The sequence below is a fragment of the Pelmatolapia mariae genome, linkage group LG13, assembly GCF_036321145.2.
Source record: "Pelmatolapia mariae isolate MD_Pm_ZW linkage group LG13, Pm_UMD_F_2, whole genome shotgun sequence".
Taxonomy (NCBI): Eukaryota; Metazoa; Chordata; class Actinopteri; order Cichliformes; family Cichlidae; genus Pelmatolapia; species Pelmatolapia mariae.
Window position 1 is genome coordinate 19,227,097 of NC_086238.1, and position 20,269 is coordinate 19,247,365.

General features: G+C 39.9%; 2 protein-coding genes across 3 annotated transcripts in view; one reads left to right on the forward strand and one right to left on the reverse strand.

The window, feature by feature from the left end:
• The first annotated feature begins 7,800 nt into the window (after positions 1-7,800).
• LOC134640254 (cytochrome P450 1B1) lies at positions 7,801-12,127 on the forward strand. The gene is made up of 3 exons (XM_063491908.1): positions 7,801-8,117; positions 8,246-9,250; positions 9,838-12,127. Exons 1-3 carry the CDS (start codon positions 8,101-8,103, stop codon positions 10,427-10,429), a joined length of 1,614 nt encoding a protein of 537 aa, XP_063347978.1. The 5' UTR covers positions 7,801-8,100; the 3' UTR covers positions 10,430-12,127.
• Positions 12,128-15,987: 3,860 nt separating this feature from the next.
• The window catches only part of LOC134640291 (regulator of microtubule dynamics protein 2), a 38,182-nt gene continuing 33,900 nt past the window's right edge, over positions 15,988-20,269 (reverse strand). For both annotated transcript variants that reach the window (XM_063491972.1, XM_063491973.1), the window contains exons 8-11: positions 19,978-20,076; positions 18,181-18,234; positions 17,993-18,073; positions 15,988-17,833 (exon numbers count right to left, since the gene is read on the reverse strand). In XM_063491972.1, the coding sequence (XP_063348042.1) occupies positions 17,780-17,833; positions 17,993-18,073; positions 18,181-18,234; positions 19,978-20,076 (288 nt within the window). In that variant the 3' untranslated portion in view covers positions 15,988-17,779. The remainder of the gene's footprint in view (positions 17,834-17,992; positions 18,074-18,180; positions 18,235-19,977; positions 20,077-20,269) is intronic.

Consider the following 20,269-nt stretch of genomic DNA (forward strand, 5'->3'; position numbering starts at 1 on the left):
ATCATGGCATAAAACTATTTTTTCAGATAAGTAAATTAATAAATACATTTTACACTTTAACCTTATGTTATCCAGATAAATATGGGATTTTAAATGATCTGGAAATGAATTTGCTTTCCATGTTCAGCTATTATACACACAGACTGTATATAAAAGATGGACAAATCTTTGGGGTCTAAAAAGTGTAGCTAATGCAGCACAGGCAAAAAGCATGACTTTTACATAAGTCTAGAAAATTTCCCTTCTTCTCACTTTATTTATGACATCAATAATAATAATTTCTATCATGTCAGTGGTAAGTGACTGACTTCACGCAACAATAAGTGACGTCATGGTGGCTACATCAAACTTTTAGATACCGTCTATAATTACAAAGCTAAAAATACAGCATTGATTGGGAAATTGGGTTTGAAAGAAACTGGTATTAGTAAGAAGGAAAGCAAAAGTGAACAGATGATTTATGTTTTGGAAATGTAGGGTCAATTTTTGGTTTTGGAGCCAAATATGTGTGTGGCCATTTGTCCTCTGATTGTTTTTGCTCTGGGAGCTTTCTGCTTGGCTACTTACAGCCAACCACAGCTGCCTATTTTCTCCTCCTTCAAATATCCCTGGTCTGGTTCTTATGGTATATAGGAGCTCTGTGTGGGACAAGAGGCCACACTTCGCGTGACTTCCTCCTCTGCGGGCAACAGCCTATCGTGCGTGACTGTCCGTCATCATTAATTTCTTGTAAAAACACCAAAGACAGGGCCCGGGAGGGGGTCATAGAGAAGCGGGTTAGCTTCCCTTTGAGTGCTGCTTCACCTTTCACCTTGCACAGGGAGGAAAAGATAAACACAAGGGGGGAGACAAGTAAGCTTCAGTGACTTTTAATGACAGAGCCGGTTTGGGTTAGAATAGCAACTCTGTAATCCTGCAGAGACTAGATAAGATTTGGCCTCATCAAGCAAGTAGGAAGAAATGGCAGCCTCTCATGTTCTGTTTTCCTCTGCATTTGTCTGTATGTATTTGCACAGATTTGTGTTTTGTGCACGAGGTGGATTTAGATATACACACTGTGCACGAACATCAGAGGTCATGTGGTTCATCACTTCCTGAAGGATGCAGTCGCTTGTAACAACAGCTCTACTTGGAACAGCACTCGGTAAATGCGCTTTGGGACAAAACCCACAAAGAGCAAAAGCATGTCTTCACCAATTTTCATATCAGAGGTCTTGATCAAACTTGTCGTCAAAATGAATTTTCACATAATCCTCACCCCATTCCATTCACACAGTAATCTGCAAAAACAAAACACCTCCACATTCATTAAAAACTATTCACTTTCTATTCACTGGTTATTTTCCATGGGCTTCTTGTCAGTCTCCTCAATTAAGCCAATAAAAACAACGACTGACAACAGTTGCGAGGATGGAGGCAGGCAAGGCTGTTTTTAGTTGGCGTGGATTTGAAAAGCGCAGTCATGCGGCTGAACACGTAATAAGCTTCCCATTCTTCCCAAAGAAACACCAACAGTTCAGTCGGACTCCGCAAACCCTTGAAAAGGTTTCCACCACCAGTAACACAAAAAATCCGACATGGACGCCGATTCAGAATTCAGGGGGAAAATGCCCTTTCAGTGTGAGAATGGAGAAGAGACGCCTTCACGGGCTGCTGATTACACTTTGGCAAGGGCCTCCTTAGAACTTGGCCAGACAAGAAAAGACCGTACAGATAGAAGTACCTCAATGAGCGCTCAGTTAATCCGCAAGATCATTAGGATACTTGAAGCACTCATTAGCATCATTCTCATGCTTTTACATGGAAAGCTGGTGCTTTTTTTTCACTGTCAGTTAAGAGAAGATAAACATGGGATTTGTGGACTTCTGGGAATTATTGGGGTGAGAGATGGGGGGGAAGGTTGTTGTGGGACAGTTTGACATTTGGAGTCACTGAGGTCGCTCTGTCGTAATGAGGCGCTCGCGGGCGGACCAAAGTAAAGGGTTTGCCCTGGCGCTCAACTCTCCCTGTCTCATCGCCAAGCCAGATGACAGTTTGGTTTGGCGTAGGAGTAGTTAGACCAATCACACGGCGGCGGGCCGATTCATCTCTAATGGAAAGTAATTAACAAGACAGGGCCATACAGACAATCCTAATGTGTGTTTTTCTGTGTTTCTGTTAGTGTGTGTATCTGCACTTCTTGAACTTACTTTTATTTCCTCTACTAAAATCTTGCACCAACAAAGCAACAGAGAGAGTAAAGAATAGAGCTCAATAGAGCTCAACAGTGATGTTGAAAAATGCCATTTATATTCTCCATAGAAACTGTGAAATCTAAAGTAGATTTACTATGTGCGACACTCTGAGTTTCGTACTCTATTAGAAACCACAAGTCTTTATGACATTAGACTTTAAAAAAAAAAGTGCATTGTATTTGCGAAGTCGTGGAAAAAATCCTATCCATCCTGATTTGAAACAATGATGTCGTTGATTTGCAAAGGCTGCTGTAAAGTGTGTGAAACTTCATGAAAAAACAAAATCATTGTACCATATTGCTAACTAGACTGTACTGCTATTAGTTACAATACACACTCTTCTTTATTTTCCTTTATTTATTTATTTTTTATCTAAGTCTAATCCTGTTGTGTCATGACAACTTGTAGCTGGTTGGCTCTTTATGTAAGGATTTCTCAAATATAAAAAGTAAATAATAAATATGAAAATAAATGTGGAAATTCACTTGTGGAAATGGAGTGTTCACAGTTTTGTCCTATGGAGGCTAATGTCAGCTAAATGCTAAATGCTTAGCATAGTAGAAGATTATAACTATTTTGGGAATTTATTGTTACTGTTGTTAGACATATTAAGCTGGTAATAACTTAAATCAAAATCTTTATATTTACTTTTGGCTATTTGGAAGAATTAAAATAAAGTGATTGTGCCTTTAGCTGTTAGCATGATCATATAGCTTATTTAGCAAAACATGCTAACATCTGCTCCTTAAAGGAATCTGTAAATATAGTTTTTAAGTTTTAGATTATACTTTTGGCCTCTTTGGGGCTGTAGAGTAAGGTGTAAAAGCAACTTTAATGATGTAATTGAATAATGCCATTAACAACAGTGCTAAACAATAGCAGTTAGCGCAATACTGACCTTAATTTTGAGCATTTTTTCAATCCCTCACATATATTCATTTTCCTTTTTCTTTTTCCTCTGGGCTGGTCTTTACCAACTCCTTGGAGGAAATATCTAGCTTTTTGGCAGTAAAATGTTTCATTATGTTCATGAGATAGCTGCTTACTTTGCCTTAGCATATATACAGTTTCTAAGAGCTTTTTCACTTATATTAGCGGCTTGCTATTCAAAAGTTTGTAAAAGTGCTAAGACTGAATCAAAATGGTAACAGGAAGTTATACTGCAAGAACAATGATGCTAAAATGCTTTATGCAGTTTAAGTTGAGCTCTGTGGGTATGTCACTTTACATGAAGACTTTACAAAGTATTCATTTGATCCACTGTCTACACAAAAATATTGACTTGTGCAGCTTTTAAATAACTTTGCATACAGCTCTAAGCAAACAGTTTTGTTCTTTTGAAGCTGTTTTCTTGCTGCGCTGAAAACTCAGAACAAAGTGCTGACTCAGGTAGAGTTTCTGTGGGGTTATTTTCAAGTCCACTTCCAAGAAACGCATTGTGTTCTAGTCCTTGTAGATGCCAAAGCCCCTATTGTGTTACAAATCACAGAAAACTGGCCACTGACATAATGAGTTACTGCCTTTTGAATTACTTTCAGGGTTTAATAATCAGCATAACTAATCCCTCTGTTCATTTTTATGAGAATATCTCAAAGATAACTTTTATCTTTAGACCATAAATCTGATTATGTTTTAATTCAAGCATGACTTGTAAACTCTCATGGGCATGCCAAGATTGGAATAAAATATCTTTATATATTTACCAAGCCTCAGTTATATATTTACCAGCTTAGCAGCTCTTTCCTGTGCCTATCCATGACAGGCAGATGGAGGGAGACCTGTGTTTAGTGAAGCTGTCAGCAGCTTTCCCTTCAGTTGTCACCCCTGTGATGAAGCACATGTGCGTGACTGCACGGCACCTTTAGAATAGCCTTGGGCAGTCCCCTCTATTCACAGCACTGATTCACAGAACACGATAAGGCCCACAAGTGCTCTAAAAGGCATTCTTTTCGTCCAAGGTCGTGCATTGCTCCACTAATAACAGACATAAATCAGTGTAATGGCCTGGTTTATTAATTATTTGTGTTTGCAGGTTATGCAATTTCCTGGTATGTCTTACCTTGATTTTCCTTGCACGAAACTATGCTCTGAATGTGAAAAATGTTGCTGGAAGTAGAACTGCTCTATGCTGTGCTAGGCTGGAACTTTACAGTGCAACTGTACCTTTACCGTCTAAGCAAATCATCACCTGCACACACCTTTGTGAGCTCCTCCCCGAGGTCCATGCTCACTCACACGCAATGAGCAATTGAGCTGTCAGTCAAACAGGAAGGGAAACTGGTATCAGAGCTGCTAGCAAGGAGAAACTTCAATGAAACCCTTGCAGAGTTGTGTAGGCCTGTATTTCCTTTTGCAGCTTTGAAAGGATTACCTTAAACGCCATGCACTAGTAAATTTCAGGTTTAAGGACTTTGTAACCCAGAGTTTATACAAAATATTTGAAAATGCAGTGATACTAATAAAGATTAAAGGTTGCTTACTAAAAACATAGACTTCAAATACTGGCAACATGATATGTTAATGAGATAGATCATTGATGAATAACTTTTTTTTAGACAAATAAAGCTTATAAAGGATGTTTCTTGATATATACTGTAATTGAAAGGCATGTTCACTCGGGTTGAGTGACTGACTTGGACACTTAGGAATATTTGATTTCTTTTCTTTAAGAAGAACTCGGCTTGTTTTTCAATATGTTTGAACTCATTGTTCTTGCATTGTGAAGCAGTCTCAAGAGTTTTTAGGATTTGACTAAAAATGTAGCGCTAAACACTACAGGATTGTTCTGGACATTTTCACATTGCCAATAAACACTTCCTGTTCTGTAGCTGCGCTTTTTTTTTTTTTCAAAGATGTTTAGCCTGGCTTTTTAGTTTGGTTTGAATCTTAAAGTAAACAAGTAAACTATTTGTATTTAGATTCATGACGGCAACTTTACGCTTAAACTGTTGATTTGGCCTCCTAAAGTTCCTACTGTCTCTGTAATAGGTCCTTCTGTCTTCTTTTTTTTTTAATCTCCAATAGGCTTTGATTTAGTAATGTTGGTAAATTCCCTTCACTTGAAGCTGAAACCTTCACTCTCCAAAAAGGGATTCGACTCTAATATAGGCTTCAGAAGAAGGAAGTCGTAACTATGATACCCCATTTAATCCCATTTGCCTCAATTTTTCGTGGCAGAAAGAAGCGGTAACATTTTTATCATTTTGTATTTTAACAGTAACAGGAAATAAGCATATGCCTACAAGAGCAGATAAATGAGTCCACATTTCCTCTCACCATTCAGTGGTACAGAGTTAAACCTATAACCTTCCGAGTAAAAGAAGTCAGCAGTTCCAGTTTTTTGTATTAACTGTGCGTTTTAAAGGATATATTGTGTTTAGAATGATTATGATGAGATCACGTTTGGGATTATTTACACTCTGGAATAAAAGGCGGATGGACGTGCTTGGTCTAATAGCCGGGTCCTGCCAGCCAAGGAGGGGGCCAGGCACTTCACTGACTTGTCCCCACCCTCGTGTATCGGTTCATTATTGGAATAAAAGAAGATCACACGCTGCCACCTTATGAGACGTTTTTCAAGCAGCAGCAACAGCAGCAGTGGAGGGTCTCGTCTCAGTAAGTCTCTAAGTCATTTACATCCATTTCATCTGAATACATTAACGTTACATTAACAACCTGCTTTTACACACTTTATTTATAACGCTGCAGCTTAACAACTTGATAATGAGAAAATGTGTGTTTTAATTAAAACACACCATATGGACTAAAGTGATTGGGGGAAATATTTTTTTAAAGGCCGTCAGACCCTTTTCTAGATATCATGTTAGGCCACAGGCTCTGACAAAGTGTATGCTTAATTAACGCAGAATTTTCAAGGAAATTTGAAGTGTTATTGACCCGTAATTTTCTATCCTAATGAAATTTGTTTAAATGTGTTTTTGCGTGTAGTTCTATAACATAGTTTAGACATGTAAATATCTGATTAAGTGTATACGACCAGTATTGTAAAATCCTACAGTTTTTTCTGGTACTCGGAGAGTCCTTAATAATTTGGATTACATTTCGTCAAAGGAAAAAAAGGGGAAAGAGATGGAGTTAAATTGGCCGTATTTGATGTAGTTGGATATTTCTGAATTTAATTTGAAGATACAACAAACAGTTCAAATTTGCGCCTGCAGCTTCTCTGTGAAAGTTTTGGGTCACGGGACACGAGCCATCGTCTGAGCCGCTGTCCGCGGTGCTGAAGCGGGTTTCCCGAATCACATCATTTCAAAACCAGACCAGATCTTTGCAGGAAGGCTCGAGCGGGGCTCTGACAGTTGAACAATACTTGCAGATTCAAGAAAACTGAAAAAGATTGAAACTAAATCTACACAGAATTTAATAGAAGAGCTATAAAATCGACCCGAACTCCGGATTCTAGTTTTTAGAATAAATCTTAGAGGGGAACGAATATTTCTGTCATTTAAGACTTGACCAGAACCAGCTAAATATCTGGACAGTAGATCTAAAGTTCCCCTTCGTCCACACATGTTTGTCATTTGAAGATCTGAGAGAGAAACGAGGGTGTATAACCTGCTGCTAGAGCAGCTCTGATGCCCGGCATGGCTGTTAATTGGGGGGAATTAATGAGTCACAACACGGGGTTCGCCTCCTCCTGGTGGCTCGAGAGAAAAGCGCACCCTCACACCGTCACCCTCAAGCATCAAGAGAAATACTCCGCCAACACACCGAGCCGTGCGCCACGGACATGTGAGCTGGGAGTTTGTAGAAACAAGAATTTTTATTCTCAAAGCCGAAACACCAAAACGAGTAAAGGTGCAGCAATCCTGGATTCTAGATTCCTTTAGCATTTTAAAGCGTCCCCATCACCCCGACTGCGTTTCTACATTTGCAATATACAGGCTGTTTGATCACACGCGACCAGTTTGCAAAACTAAATATATTATATTATTTGATTTGATCAATATATTTATATAATATATATTAATGTATATATATTTTAAATACAATATAAAATATTTAAAAAAAAAACTATGTTTTCATAAAAAAGTAAAGTAGCAGTTAACAGTTAACGGGTCCGGACTATATAAATTATTTGAAAAGACTGAGACTGTGTCGGGTGTTACATAATTTCCTCAGGCAGACTCGCACGTCGTTACAAGCACTTTGACTTGAAGCCATATTCTTTAATACCGCATAGAAAGACTACTTATTCTACTTATTCCTCGTATTATTATTATTATTATTATTATTATTAATAATAAGAGGGCAAACTATATTTAGGACTTGTAACTGGCAGTCCTCCTTTTATATTCTCTTAGAAGAATATCCAGTCATATAATTAACGTAGTGTTTAGGTCCCGCTGCCTGGGCGTGAGTTATCATAAGAAAGAGAGTAAAAGAGAAAGAGTCAGAGAGAGAGAGAGAGAGAGAGAGGTGTTGGTGGTGGGGGTGACACCCTTTTGCAACAAACCTGCCCACTGTAACAAAGCCGTGATGTTGCGCTGTGTGGGGATAAATGACTTCGCTTGGTGTTGTGGGGCTTCAAAGCATGAGCAGGCTGCGGACAGAGAGGACGGAGCTCCCACACAAGCTGCTGCACTGTCTGTGGATGCACAGCAGGCTGCTCACAGTCTGTTACTTTAAATCAGGCTGTGTGTGAGAGATATGCGCTAACCGGACTCTCTTTTTTTTGGGGGGGGGGATGATTATTTTATTTGTCGAGGTTCTAGTGCGGTCCTTCGGCTCACAGAGAAGCGTGTTTGATTAATTTTTTTAATTTTATTTTAAAGAATATATTTTTTATTTTTTGGATCAGGCGCATTCAATATTTTAGAAAAATTATAAAATATAATTTTTTGCCATGAGGGAAAATACTAGGTATTTAATTATGCCTTTTTTCTACCCCATTTAATTTAATTACTCTGCACCTCACGCACGGTATCATATTTCAAGCCTTTAATCTGCAAACATATGCATTTAACAATGATTTTATTTCTTGCCTGCAGCATGTCTATCATGGATGTGACAGTGGAGGGAATGAGCCCAGCGACTCCGAGGGCTCTGTTAGTGACATGCATGACTCTGCTGGTGTCCCTGCACCTGTTTCGGTGGCTGTGTCGGCAGCGGTCCCATTCCTGCCCGCCCGGCCCCCTCGCCTGGCCGGTCATCGGGAACGCACCGCAGCTTGGTAACGCACCGCACTTGTATTTTACGCGCATGGTGAAAAAATACGGCAACGTCTTCCAGATCAAGCTCGGCAGTCGGACGGTGGTGGTGCTGAACGGGGGGTCAATCAAACAGGCGCTGGTCAAGCAGGGCTCCCACTTCTCCGGCAGACCGGACTTCACCTCCTTCCAGTACATCTCCAATGGGGACAGCATGGCGTTTGGCAACTCCACGGACTGGTGGAAGGTGCACCGCAAAGTGGCCCAGTCCACAGTCCGGATGTTTTCCACAGGAAACCCCCAAACTAAGAAGACGTTTGAAAATCACGTGCTCAGCGAGGGCAAAGAGCTGCTGCGGCTGTTTCTGAGGAAAACGAAGGAGGACAAATACTTCCAGCCCCTGACCTACCTCGTGGTGTCCACTGCCAATATAATGAGCGCGGTTTGCTTTGGGAAGAGGTACTCCTATGAAGATGAGGAGTTTCAGCAGGTGGTGGGCAGGAACGACCAGTTCACCAAGACTGTAGGCGCAGGTAGCATGGTGGACGTTATGCCCTGGCTGCAGTACTTCCCCAACCCCATCAAAACCATCTTTGAAAACTTTAAGAAGCTCAACCTGGAGTTTAGTGAATTCATTCGAGATAAAGTTGTGGAGCACAGAAAAACAATCGATTCAAGCACCATCAGAGACATGACTGATGCCTTTATAGTGGCGCTGGACCAAATACGAGATAAGATGGGACTTTCTGAGAAAGACTATGTGTCCTCCACAGTCGGGGATGTATTTGGAGCAAGTCAAGACACACTGTCTACTGCCCTACAGTGGATCATCCTCATTCTCGTCAAGTAAGAAACATTTTTATCATTTTAAAGAAGGATTTTATAGAAGGAGTTATTTATATGGATAAATAACTGCATGATGAATGACAGTTTATCCTCAACTTGTTGCTAAGGCTGTGCAGAATTGAGGAAGTTTAGCTGCATTTGAGTTATGTAACAGCCCACTGGAGGTGTGTGTGTGTATGTGTGTGTGTGTACGTGTACTGGCAGTAATAAGCTGAAACTTCACACCAGTGAATGAAAGAGAACAAAACGCCCAGTCAGCGTTTTAAAATCTTTAGTGCCATTTAATCCGTCCTGTGCCTGATACCTTTATCAGTGGATGCCTGGATTACAGAGCCACTATTTTTTTTTTCTGCTCGAGTTGTGGCAAGGACTACTTGTGTCTATGGACTATCTAACATGATCCATTTAAGCTGTTAACATCCTACAGGTCACCAGTCATGCATCTAGGTGTAGGCAGTTAAATTAAACCTCATATTAGTTGTTGGGGGGGGGGGGGGGGGGGATTCTTCATTCCACTTTTTTCACCAGCAAGTTAACTTCTATCCTGGCAGTAGTCACCCTAAATGTGTGTTCACCTGTGATTGCAGGTATCCAGAGATACAGGCGCGTCTCCAGCAGGAGGTGGACAAAGTGGTGGACCGGAGCCGTGTCCCTGCTATCGAGGACCAGCAGCAGCTGCCTTATGTCATGGCCTTCATCTACGAGGTGATGCGCTTCACAAGTTTCATCCCTCTCACCATCCCCCACTCCACCACCACAGACACATCCATCATGGGCTACACCATACCAAAGAACACAGTCATCTTCATCAACCAGTGGTCCGTCAACCATGACCCAAGCAATTGGTCCCAACCAGATATCTTTGACCCAGAGCGCTTCCTGGACCAGAGCGGAATGCTGAATAAAGACTTGACCAGCAATGTGCTCCTCTTCTCCCTGGGCAAGCGGCGGTGCATCGGCGAGGAGCTGTCCAAGATGCAGCTGTTCCTGCTCACAGCTCTCATAGCGCACCAGTGCAACATCACAGCCAACCCTGCAGTGCCGGTGAAACTGGGCTACAACTATGGCCTGACTCTGAAGCCTCACCCTTTCTCTGTAGCCGTGTCTGTGCGCGATGATATGAAGTTGCTGGAAGCAGCTACCAGTCAGCCCTCATCAGACTCACAAACAAAAGAATAAATTAGATTCAAACTATAAGGCGCTAAAAGACATGAAGGCAGAGGAAAACGTAGAAACTTTAGCTTTTGTTTGAGGCTGAGCACCATATTTAATGTCTGGAAATCTCAGGCCACTGCTTTTGCTTTTTGATCTCATATACATTGTTTAAAATGTTTCATGTACCAGAGTCGAGACTGATTTAACAGCCTTTGATTACCGACTTATTCTAATCAGGGCCAGAAAGAAACAGCCTTGGTATCCAAATCAAAGAAGACGCACATCTTGTAGACGCCATCTCACCTGGATCAATCTCACATCTAACTTCAAAAACAGTCTCACATGCCAGCCAGCAATTAGGTACACTCCTTTGATTCATCAGATTAGAGGACTGCAGCACATCGCCAGCTGTGAACGGGACTTTCAAAGCAAGCCACACTGCGGTTACCTGAGTTCCAATTTACTGAAAAGCAGAAAGTTAAAGCTGTCGGTTAATTTGTTTTATTGTTTTTTTGCTGTTCTTTTTTGCTGTCAGTTAAAAGAAAACCAAAAAAAAAAAAACCCCAACAAAAAACAAAATCAGATTTTCAGGAATCTCTTAAATTCTCTTTCTCTCTGTATTCTTTGTGTTTGTGTTTATTTTCCTAATTAGGGCTCCAAACCCTTTCCAGTGCAATATCGAACTTGTAAAAGCAAAAATACGTGACATTTGAAGGCAAGCACTAAACATTGGAGTTAATCCATTTTTGTGTGATGAAACAGAACGTGCCAAGGTCAGACATCTTGCCAATAAATAAGCTAATAGCGGACCCTAAAGCTTCATATCTGCTAATATTAAATATCTGACTAAAACATAGTTGTTGTTTTTTTAATATAAGGTATATATGTGTAGATACTCAGGAATAAGGCTGATAAAAGCCAAATAGTACCTTTTAAGTGCTAATGTGATACATCTATATTCTGAAACCTGTTGTAGATGCTGTTTTAAAGAACCAGGCAAAGGAGGAAAACAAGGAGTACCCCGAGCAGACATGCTGAAGGGAACACTTGTCTCTTCTTGCTGCCCAGTTCATATATGAGAAAGTTAATAAAGCTAATATTAGATGAGTGTTGAATTAGGGATTTGCTTCTCCTTTTGTTTAAATTTCAGTAATGCCGAACCAGTTATGTCCTCTTTTGATTTCCACACTCATGTTGCCAGTAACCAAATTTCTTTTACCTTTTACTTTTTTTAAATCCTATTTTTCTGTTACAGAAATGCTGCTGAAATTGGCTTTGAGACAATACAAGTACTCTGTTAATTTTGTTTATAGACTCATCTAATTGCTGTGTGAGCATTGGAGACTAATAGACTGACTGTAAAGTCTTGGATTTGAGCATTTGTTGGCTTGCTGCTGATGCATTTGAATGAAATTCTGGCTAAAAAAACCAACCGATTTTAGGTGTTAACACATTTACAGCAGGCGGAAAAGCACGATGTCTGTGGACTTGCTCCACTGATGCTGTAATTTGCTTGATGAGATCAGAAAAGTAGGTTTCAAAAGTGGTATTGAAGATTAAAGCCGAAAGCATGACGAAAGTCAAGAAATACCTCAAATCCAACAATTTACATTACCTTTACCTCAAATGCGTTTTTTTATAGAAATATATACATTTGTGTAGATTTTTGACACAAACAAGACATTTAGCTCTGCTTAATGTAACAATACAGTGCTTTATGCTTCTGAGTACACAATGCTGCAGCTGTGATGTTATCTTGAGTGTTTCTTTAGTCTGTAATGAGATTGTACAGTTGTATAATAAAAAGATTTCTTTTTGTTTCTCACATTTGTAGTTGGCTCTGTTGTAATCAGCTTAAAGGGAGAAATGATTACATTTAAAAATCTGTATTTAAAGATCATAAATCCGATCTGATTAATAAATCACTCTGAAAGTGAAGGACCCTTCGCCGGGTATCATGTCAGGTGGGAACAAAGGAGAAGTGTTGGCGAGGTGCCTTTCCCTTCTCAGCATTTTATCTCACTCTGTCAGAACATCCTGTTCTTGATCAGCTGGATGATTATAGAAAGCTCGCCAGTGCACGGCCAGTTCAGACAGTAGTTGATTACTGATATGCCGTTCTCCACGCAACCCTTTGTCCATTTCTAATAATACAAAGTGAAATCTGAAGACTAAATAGTGCCAGTGAAGTCATGTGTGGCAATGCTCCAAGCATAATCTTTATGAATGGGAAGGAAAACATTGGGCTTTCTTCAGCTGAAATGAGAAGACAGATGATCAAACATAAATGAGTTAAAAAAGAGCAAAGAAGCGGACAATATTGTGGTTAATGCACCCAGTGCAGCTGCACAGCAACTTCAGGTATAACTGCAGGGACGGGACAAAAGCAGTAACCCCCTGAAGGCTGATATCGTCTGTCGCCTTGCATTTCAGGAAGCTGCAGAAGGAAGCAAATATTCTTCTATACAGTAACAGAGAGTGAAACATACAGACAAAGTGCATGGTGACTGAATGAAGGTGACGAGAAATGTCATACCTTGCACAGATGGGCACGTGCTCTATACAAGCTTGGTGTGCACAAACCATAATAAGAAAGGCTGTGGTGGTTTTATCCTGCTAAGAAATTCAAAATATTGCAAGAAGTGGCGCTAAGACGCATCCTATGTCATTACAGCTTAGACCTGTCAAGGCTGCATTAACAAGATTAGCATGAAAGCTTGTATCCTTCATTGGCTGAAGATAAAGCACGTACACATGCGGCCCATTCACAGAAGATCCATCTGCTGTTGACTGCAAGTTGTGTAACTTAGACATAGTTGAGCTTAGATTGTGAATGGAGGGATATACGGAGATCTGAATGAATGTGAGTGAGATTAAAACAGATGTGGTATTCAGACAGAAGGCAGCCAAACTGTTGAAGCCCGCTGCTGGGAATGGTGTGATAGAACTGTAACGACACTGCATGGTTAAGTTAAAATGATCTTAACCGAGCAAGTTATCACCAGGCTGTGAGCAGCAGGGGTCAAAACCTTCATAAAGGGGTTAAGTTGAGATCAAGACAAGATCAGATTGGTCAAGATATAAAGACACGAACAGAGATCAGTAGGAAGTATGAAAACAATTTTGAATATTTTGAAGAAGGTGATACCTGCAGTGTTACATAAATGAGGTCCTCTCTTGTGGAGGGACACCTGATTTGAAGACTAATTTATGTAGGTTAAATATGGACCTATAGCTCTAAAGTACCTGGGCCTATAACAGGGTTAAAAGAATAGCTTTATTTGCTCTTAAATCTGTCAATGAAATATAAGGTTACCAGCAACAGACCTGTGTCTTGCCTTCTGCAAACAGTGTGATTATCTAACTTACTGTAAGTTTGTTTGACTCTCTAATCAACTTCAAAATGGCATAGGTACCATTTAATGAAGATAATGAAGAGCTGGGAATGTCATACAGTCACTCTGGGACTGAATGATTAAACGGACCATGTAGCTCATAACTTACAGAGGAAACATAAATGCACCACATGAATTGTATGACATTTATGTAGCTAAAACCTTTTTAGCTCTTTATAAATACATCCAGGATTCAATAGCTTGCAGAACCACCTTTAGCACCAGTGACTTAAGTAATTGTTTTCAGTCTCTCTCTATCAGTTTCTCACATAGTTGTGGTGGAATTTTGGCCCACTCTTCTTCACAGTGTTGTTTCAGTTCATCGAGGCTCGCGGGGATATTCGTTTATACGCAGCTCTCGTAAACTCTTTTGCCCAAGCTTTAGTTGTCAAACAGATGGCCTCACATTTCATTCTAGCATACGTTGGTATACACAGTTCACGATTGACTCCTGTGGCTGCAAAACAAGCCCGAATCTCCACCCAACCACCACCGTGCTTGACAGTTGGTATGAGGTGTTTCTCCAAATGTGCTGTGTTTAGTTTTTGCCAAACGTGGTGCTGTGCATTATGGCCAAATATCTCTACTTTGTTTTCATCTGCCCAAAGGGCATTGCTCCAGAAATCTGGTAGTTTCTTAGGATACAATTTATAAACCTAAACCATGCTGCTCCTGGCAGGGTTCCTAAACAAGCCTGTAGACCACAGGTGTCAAACTCCAGGCCTTGAGGGATTTTAGATGTGTCCTTGATCCAACACAGCTGATTAAAATGGCTAAATGACCTCCTCAACATGTCTCGAAGTTCTCCAGAAGCCTGGTAATGAACTAATCATTTGATTCAGGTGTATTGACCCAGGGTGAGATCTAAAACCTGCAGGACACCAGCCCTCGAGGCCTGGAGTTCGGCACCCCTGCTGTAGACTCTGAGATGTACATCTAAGGTTCGAACCTGCAGTCAGTTTTCTGAGATGTGCACTCCTGGAAAGATTGTGAAATTGTGTAAACACACCAAATGTCCCAGATCAGCAAAAATATTAATACAACTGTTGTTTTTATAGAGGTGCTCACTCTTGCTGATGATCAGTTATTTAAGTGCGCTGGATTATCAGCGACTGGCTGCCAATTACCCTTTTAATTCCCATGGAAGCAACAACAGTATGTACCTTGTTTTACCGTAGGACTGCAAACAGTTCTGTCAAGTTTTATTTTTCATGACTGCACAAATAGATAGCAAATTATCCTTTGAACAACATGTAAATAGGTTGAGCACCAGGTAAATAATTTCTGTACATAAAAACTTGTTTGGACAAACTTGAATCTTGTGGGACGACAGGGGACCAGCAGAGAACAACTAGCCTAGCTAAGCTTGATCACATTCCCCCCCCCCGCCCAAAAAAATACCATGTAACCTGTAAAAGTCTAGAATTAGCTTTGCACTTATTTACATTTCAGTCACAGAAAAAAACATTAGTTTCTCTAAAAGAAAACAAACCAGCAATAAACTCTAAAGAAAAAATGTATCCCGTTTGACTCTTTAACTCCTCCAACCTTCTAAATGCAACACCCTGTCTGCAAAACCATTAAAAAAAATGTTTGTTAAACTGCACGTCTGTTTTACGATCAAAAACATAAATGACAGCCCGTCAGTTTCCTGGATAACAAACAGGTTATAAATCTGTTATGCAACAATGGACAGCTAGTGTGTGCGCACACATCCAGACCAACGTGTAAGTGATTTCTGCAGCTGTCTCAACTCAGACTTTTGATTAAAGAGCACAGGAGGCTCATAAAATCAGCCAGGAAAGGTGAAGTTTTCATTCCTGTATAAACAAACACCTGTACTCACTTGGGAGGCACCCTTTTAAAATGGCTCTACTGCGGCAAAAAAGAAAAGTTGAAACATGACTAGGCGGGTGGGAAGTTAGCTTGAATGTGATCCAGTAACAAACTCCGAATTGCCCTGGCACAAAATGTACAGTCTGGGAGAAAGCTCAGCAATCATGTAGGCTCCAGCAGGAGCTTGTTACACTCTGTTGATTCTGGATTAAGATCAATTTAGAGTATAAGAAAAAAGAAAAAAACAAAACAAATAAATCACTGTATAGCTTAATTATAAGTTACAGCTTACATAACTTTACTCCTCAGCAATAAAACCTCAAAAAACATAAACAAGACAGACAAGCTGGCAAATTTGATCAGGATTGCACAGATTTAATTGTAGATTCCAGTACCATCAATCATTAAACACACACTGTCTAAAATACAGCACAAGTATAATGCATAATCTCCATCCGATGCGATACAACCTTGAGGAACTCGTTATGGCATTAGAAAAAAAGAAAAACATTTGTAGTGTTGGTAGAAAAATACATAAAGCGACAAATCAAAATAATTCATTTTGTACGTAGACTTAAAAAATACAATGAAATAAAAAATAAAAGCCCTAAACTAATTTCCAGTATCAACAGCACCGACGTTTTCAATCAATATGCACGTTTTTCTTCACTGAGCGGAGATAATAATAAAAAAAAAAACAGCTGAGAATATGTAAAAGAGTAATAAAAGGAAACATTCAAACTTCATTTCAATCTGACTGGGTCGCATTTTAGTGGCATTACGCAACCAGGAATTCACCGCTGTGTCATGATAAAGCAAGAGTCTGCAACCTGGCATTATTGATCGGTTTTAATGGACAGCCATCAGTCCTGTGGTTTTTGTTGTTGTTGTTTTTTGTGTTTTTGATGGCAAAAAAAACCAGAAAACACAAAACATGCCCTCAGATTTCCTGTCAGTGACTCTTTTTACATCAACACCAGATTTATGTGTTTTTTTAAGTTCTGTTCAATCCTCGAATCCCAATAGTCAGATTTGGTTTTCCATATTAACTGAAACATATCCATTTCACTGTAACCAGTACAATAAGGCGTATAATGACAGTATAATGACATCTCTCTATATACATCAAACACCTTTTTACCTCGGTTTCCTGATTCATGTGGTACATGTCACATAGCTTCCCCCCCCCCCCCCAAAAAAATGCTGTCTCAGAAAAATTCCTAATATGTTTCAAACCAATCACGTGTGAGTGCGTCAGAGCTCAATTTAAAATGTTAAAAAAATGAAAGCGTGGAAAATCAAATGTTCTTGGTGAACTATGAGAGGAGGAAACCTTCCAGGAATAGGAACTCTGGAGTAAAAGGCGCTTCTGTTCAAAAAGAACCTGTTGTGTTCCTGTACAGGTGCTCTTTGAATCTATTAAGAGGAAGTCACTGACATAATTCATGGTGTCATTTTTTCCATGATCTGCCAAACATGCAAAAGGGCAAATTAAATACAGGACTTCAGGTGTGTGGTGTACACACAGAACTTACTGCTGTCCAACACTACACTTCATTTGGTGGTACTGCTGTCACAGAAACTGAGGAGCAGGAGGTAAACGAGTTTGAGTCATGATCAGAGAATATATCTGTGAGAAAATCATCTCATAAAGTCTGCATGTAAATGTTAAAAGAGACTATTATTGCTGGTTTGTATCGGGAGGGTGGTGGTGGCCGTTCAGTGGTCACAGCAATGCAAAATGTTTGGGTGCATCATTGTCTGATGTGATAGGACGTAACAACAAACCCTGTTTGTCACTTTCCCAAAAGTGACAGGTCTGTGTTATCAACCTGAGACACACTGGAATTAAGTTTCCTATCAGAGCAATCAGACCTCAGAGAATGTCTGCTACTCACTGCTATAAACTGAAGAAAACTGGTTTAGCTCACTCATTTAGCTGGAATCCTTTATGATGATTGGTTTCTACTTTTAAAAATTTCATAATACAAACATGACTGGAAAGGTACAACAGATGATCTGGATGCAGTAGCCTTTTACACCCACGGGCGCTATCTACACTCACAGAGTGAAATAACACGATGGTCTATCACATGCAGCTGCAGTACTCGCAAACTGATTCCCAAAAGCCTTTCCTCTGCTGTCACACTCCAAGTGCTGGGCACAGTAAACTCAGCTCCTTTTGTGCCTCTTCATTCTGAAGGTAAAACACATGATACTGAATGAGTAACACCTTCAAACAGTTATATATCTTGGTTTAATTTGCATATTACAGCAGGCTAAGATGCGTTTTTGCTAGCTGGATTAGATGAGGCAAAAACGAACAGATCTGAATACAGATGGTCCTGAAGTGTACCTCTTTGGATTCAGCACTCATTGAACAAGCAGCTTGACACATCTTCTTAGCCTTTTCGCACTGGCCCAAGTCTTTGTAGCACTACCAAAGAAAAGACCCAGAACTGTCAAACGACTGTTTTGTCCTATTAGCATCCTGTAAAACGGTTTATATTTCACAATCCAAGTACTGATATGTCCAGTACTAACCTTAGCCAGAAACACATAGTTGAGTTTAGAATAAGCTGGATGGAGCTCCTCGACCTGGTTAAAAACACAGACAAGAAAAGTTTCACAAGACTTAGTTAGACATAGTTTTCCAATGACCGCAAAAGACGCTAACATTTGTAGCATAGAAATAAAAAGCTAAGGTGCAAGTGCAAAAAAAAAAAGAGGTTAGAGGCAGCACCAAAAGGAATTCAATCCCCAAAGACCCCACATGATCGCATGTCCAATTTCAGAGAAGAAATAAAATACTTTTAAAACCTGTTACAACAGTTTTGAGCTCTTAAGTCTTTTCCCCGTTAGCTAACCAGAGCTAGTAATCGATGAGAAGTCCCAAGAACAAACGCTGACTCTGAATACCAACATGTCTACTTTGAAAGAAACAAACAACTAAACACATGCTGGAGTCATAAATAAGGCACCACAATAAAAGTCCACAAAATAAACGTCCATCTTTTATATACAGTTTATAGAATAGGTCAAAAACATTCAGATCACAGTCTGGACCTACACCAGAACTATTACTAGATTTTGACAGACCAGACTTTATCTTTCTATTTTAATCTGTGCAGCTTTTTCTTTCTTTTTTTTTCTTATGGTAGCTAACGTATGTACACGTGATATTCAGCCAATCAAATCCTTTATTCAGCATATGAATACAGAAAATCCCACAAGACAGCCAGCTGCTGACTACATACAGACACTGATACAGATATAGTGATATACTGTTAAGCTACTTCAAAATATATAACACAATGCAAGTTTGTTCAGTTGAGTTGAGGCGCTCCAACTCAATACTTAGACAAAAGCAGACATATCAGCAAATTCCTCTGAACTGAGTGTCAAGCTAATCACACAGACAGAATCACTGTCTAAAAACGATAAAAGCCATGCTGTCACGACTGGCATTCACGTCTGTAATAACAGCTTCTGTTACTAACTGAAGCGTGTGCTTTTGGACTACAAATGAATATTTTGATTTCATAGAGCTTGCTTTCATTCTGAGAATTCGATCTTCACACAGAAGGAGTAACAAGTTTTGTCTGCAGCATTAAATATGTCAAGAATGGAGCCGCATCTCTAGACTAAGCTCTAGCAAGGCTGGGGAGGTGTATAATGTTTTAGTTAAAGCTTCTCCAGGTCACTGGTGACATGTTGTAACTGTGACCACCTGAATCAAGCTTATGGTCTAGAAGACATGAAGATGAGGCATGCACAGGAATATTGGCCAAAAGCAAAAGTAATTTCCCCCACTACATAAACATTTCCAATGTAGGAACAGAGATTAAGCCTTTCTAAATACAGAGGGTTTGGGCTTTAAAAACAGGGAACAGATGCAACCTGCAGGCAAATTGCAATGTAGCACAAGATAAACAGGGGTGTGATTTACGTGTTTCATAACTGAGGTCAGAACAAGCATTCAGTTAAAAAGTACAAAAACATGAATAAGAAATAAGTCTCACTTCTTGGTTTGAGGACATAGACTGAATATTACATATAATCAAGTCATGCCTACTTTATGCACTTTAGTCCAATGTGCTTAACTTTCTTGGTAAGCTTTAAACCTCAGACGGCTACGCCCATCGTTTATGCTCAGAAATGATTGCTCTTATTTGTACAGCTCATCGTGTTTCACCCCACTCTCTGACTTTGCCTCAAACACTTTATTCAGATGTGGACAGCATATTGCTTCAAGTATAATCCATTGGTTAAAAATAAAGATATATATATGTAAATAAAGCATTACATCGCAGAATAGCTTAAGAAACAAAACGCCAGTACCTTAAGGAAATTCTTCAGTGCGTCTTCAATTGTGGCGCTTGGTGGTTCTCCAAACAGAGTTGAAGCAACTTTCCTTTCAATCCACGATAACTGAGACACCTGAAAACAAACATCACCAATCAGAAGAAAATCGGCCACCTTAGCTTAACATTAATGGATGAGAGGGGTAATGCTACAGTCACACCAGGCGAAACAGTGGGATAGAGATGACGGCACAATCGGATTTACTGTGACTGTGGTGATCTTGCAGTGTCATCGCTGCTTCAGAGTCAGTTGCCATCTTCAAAGGCAT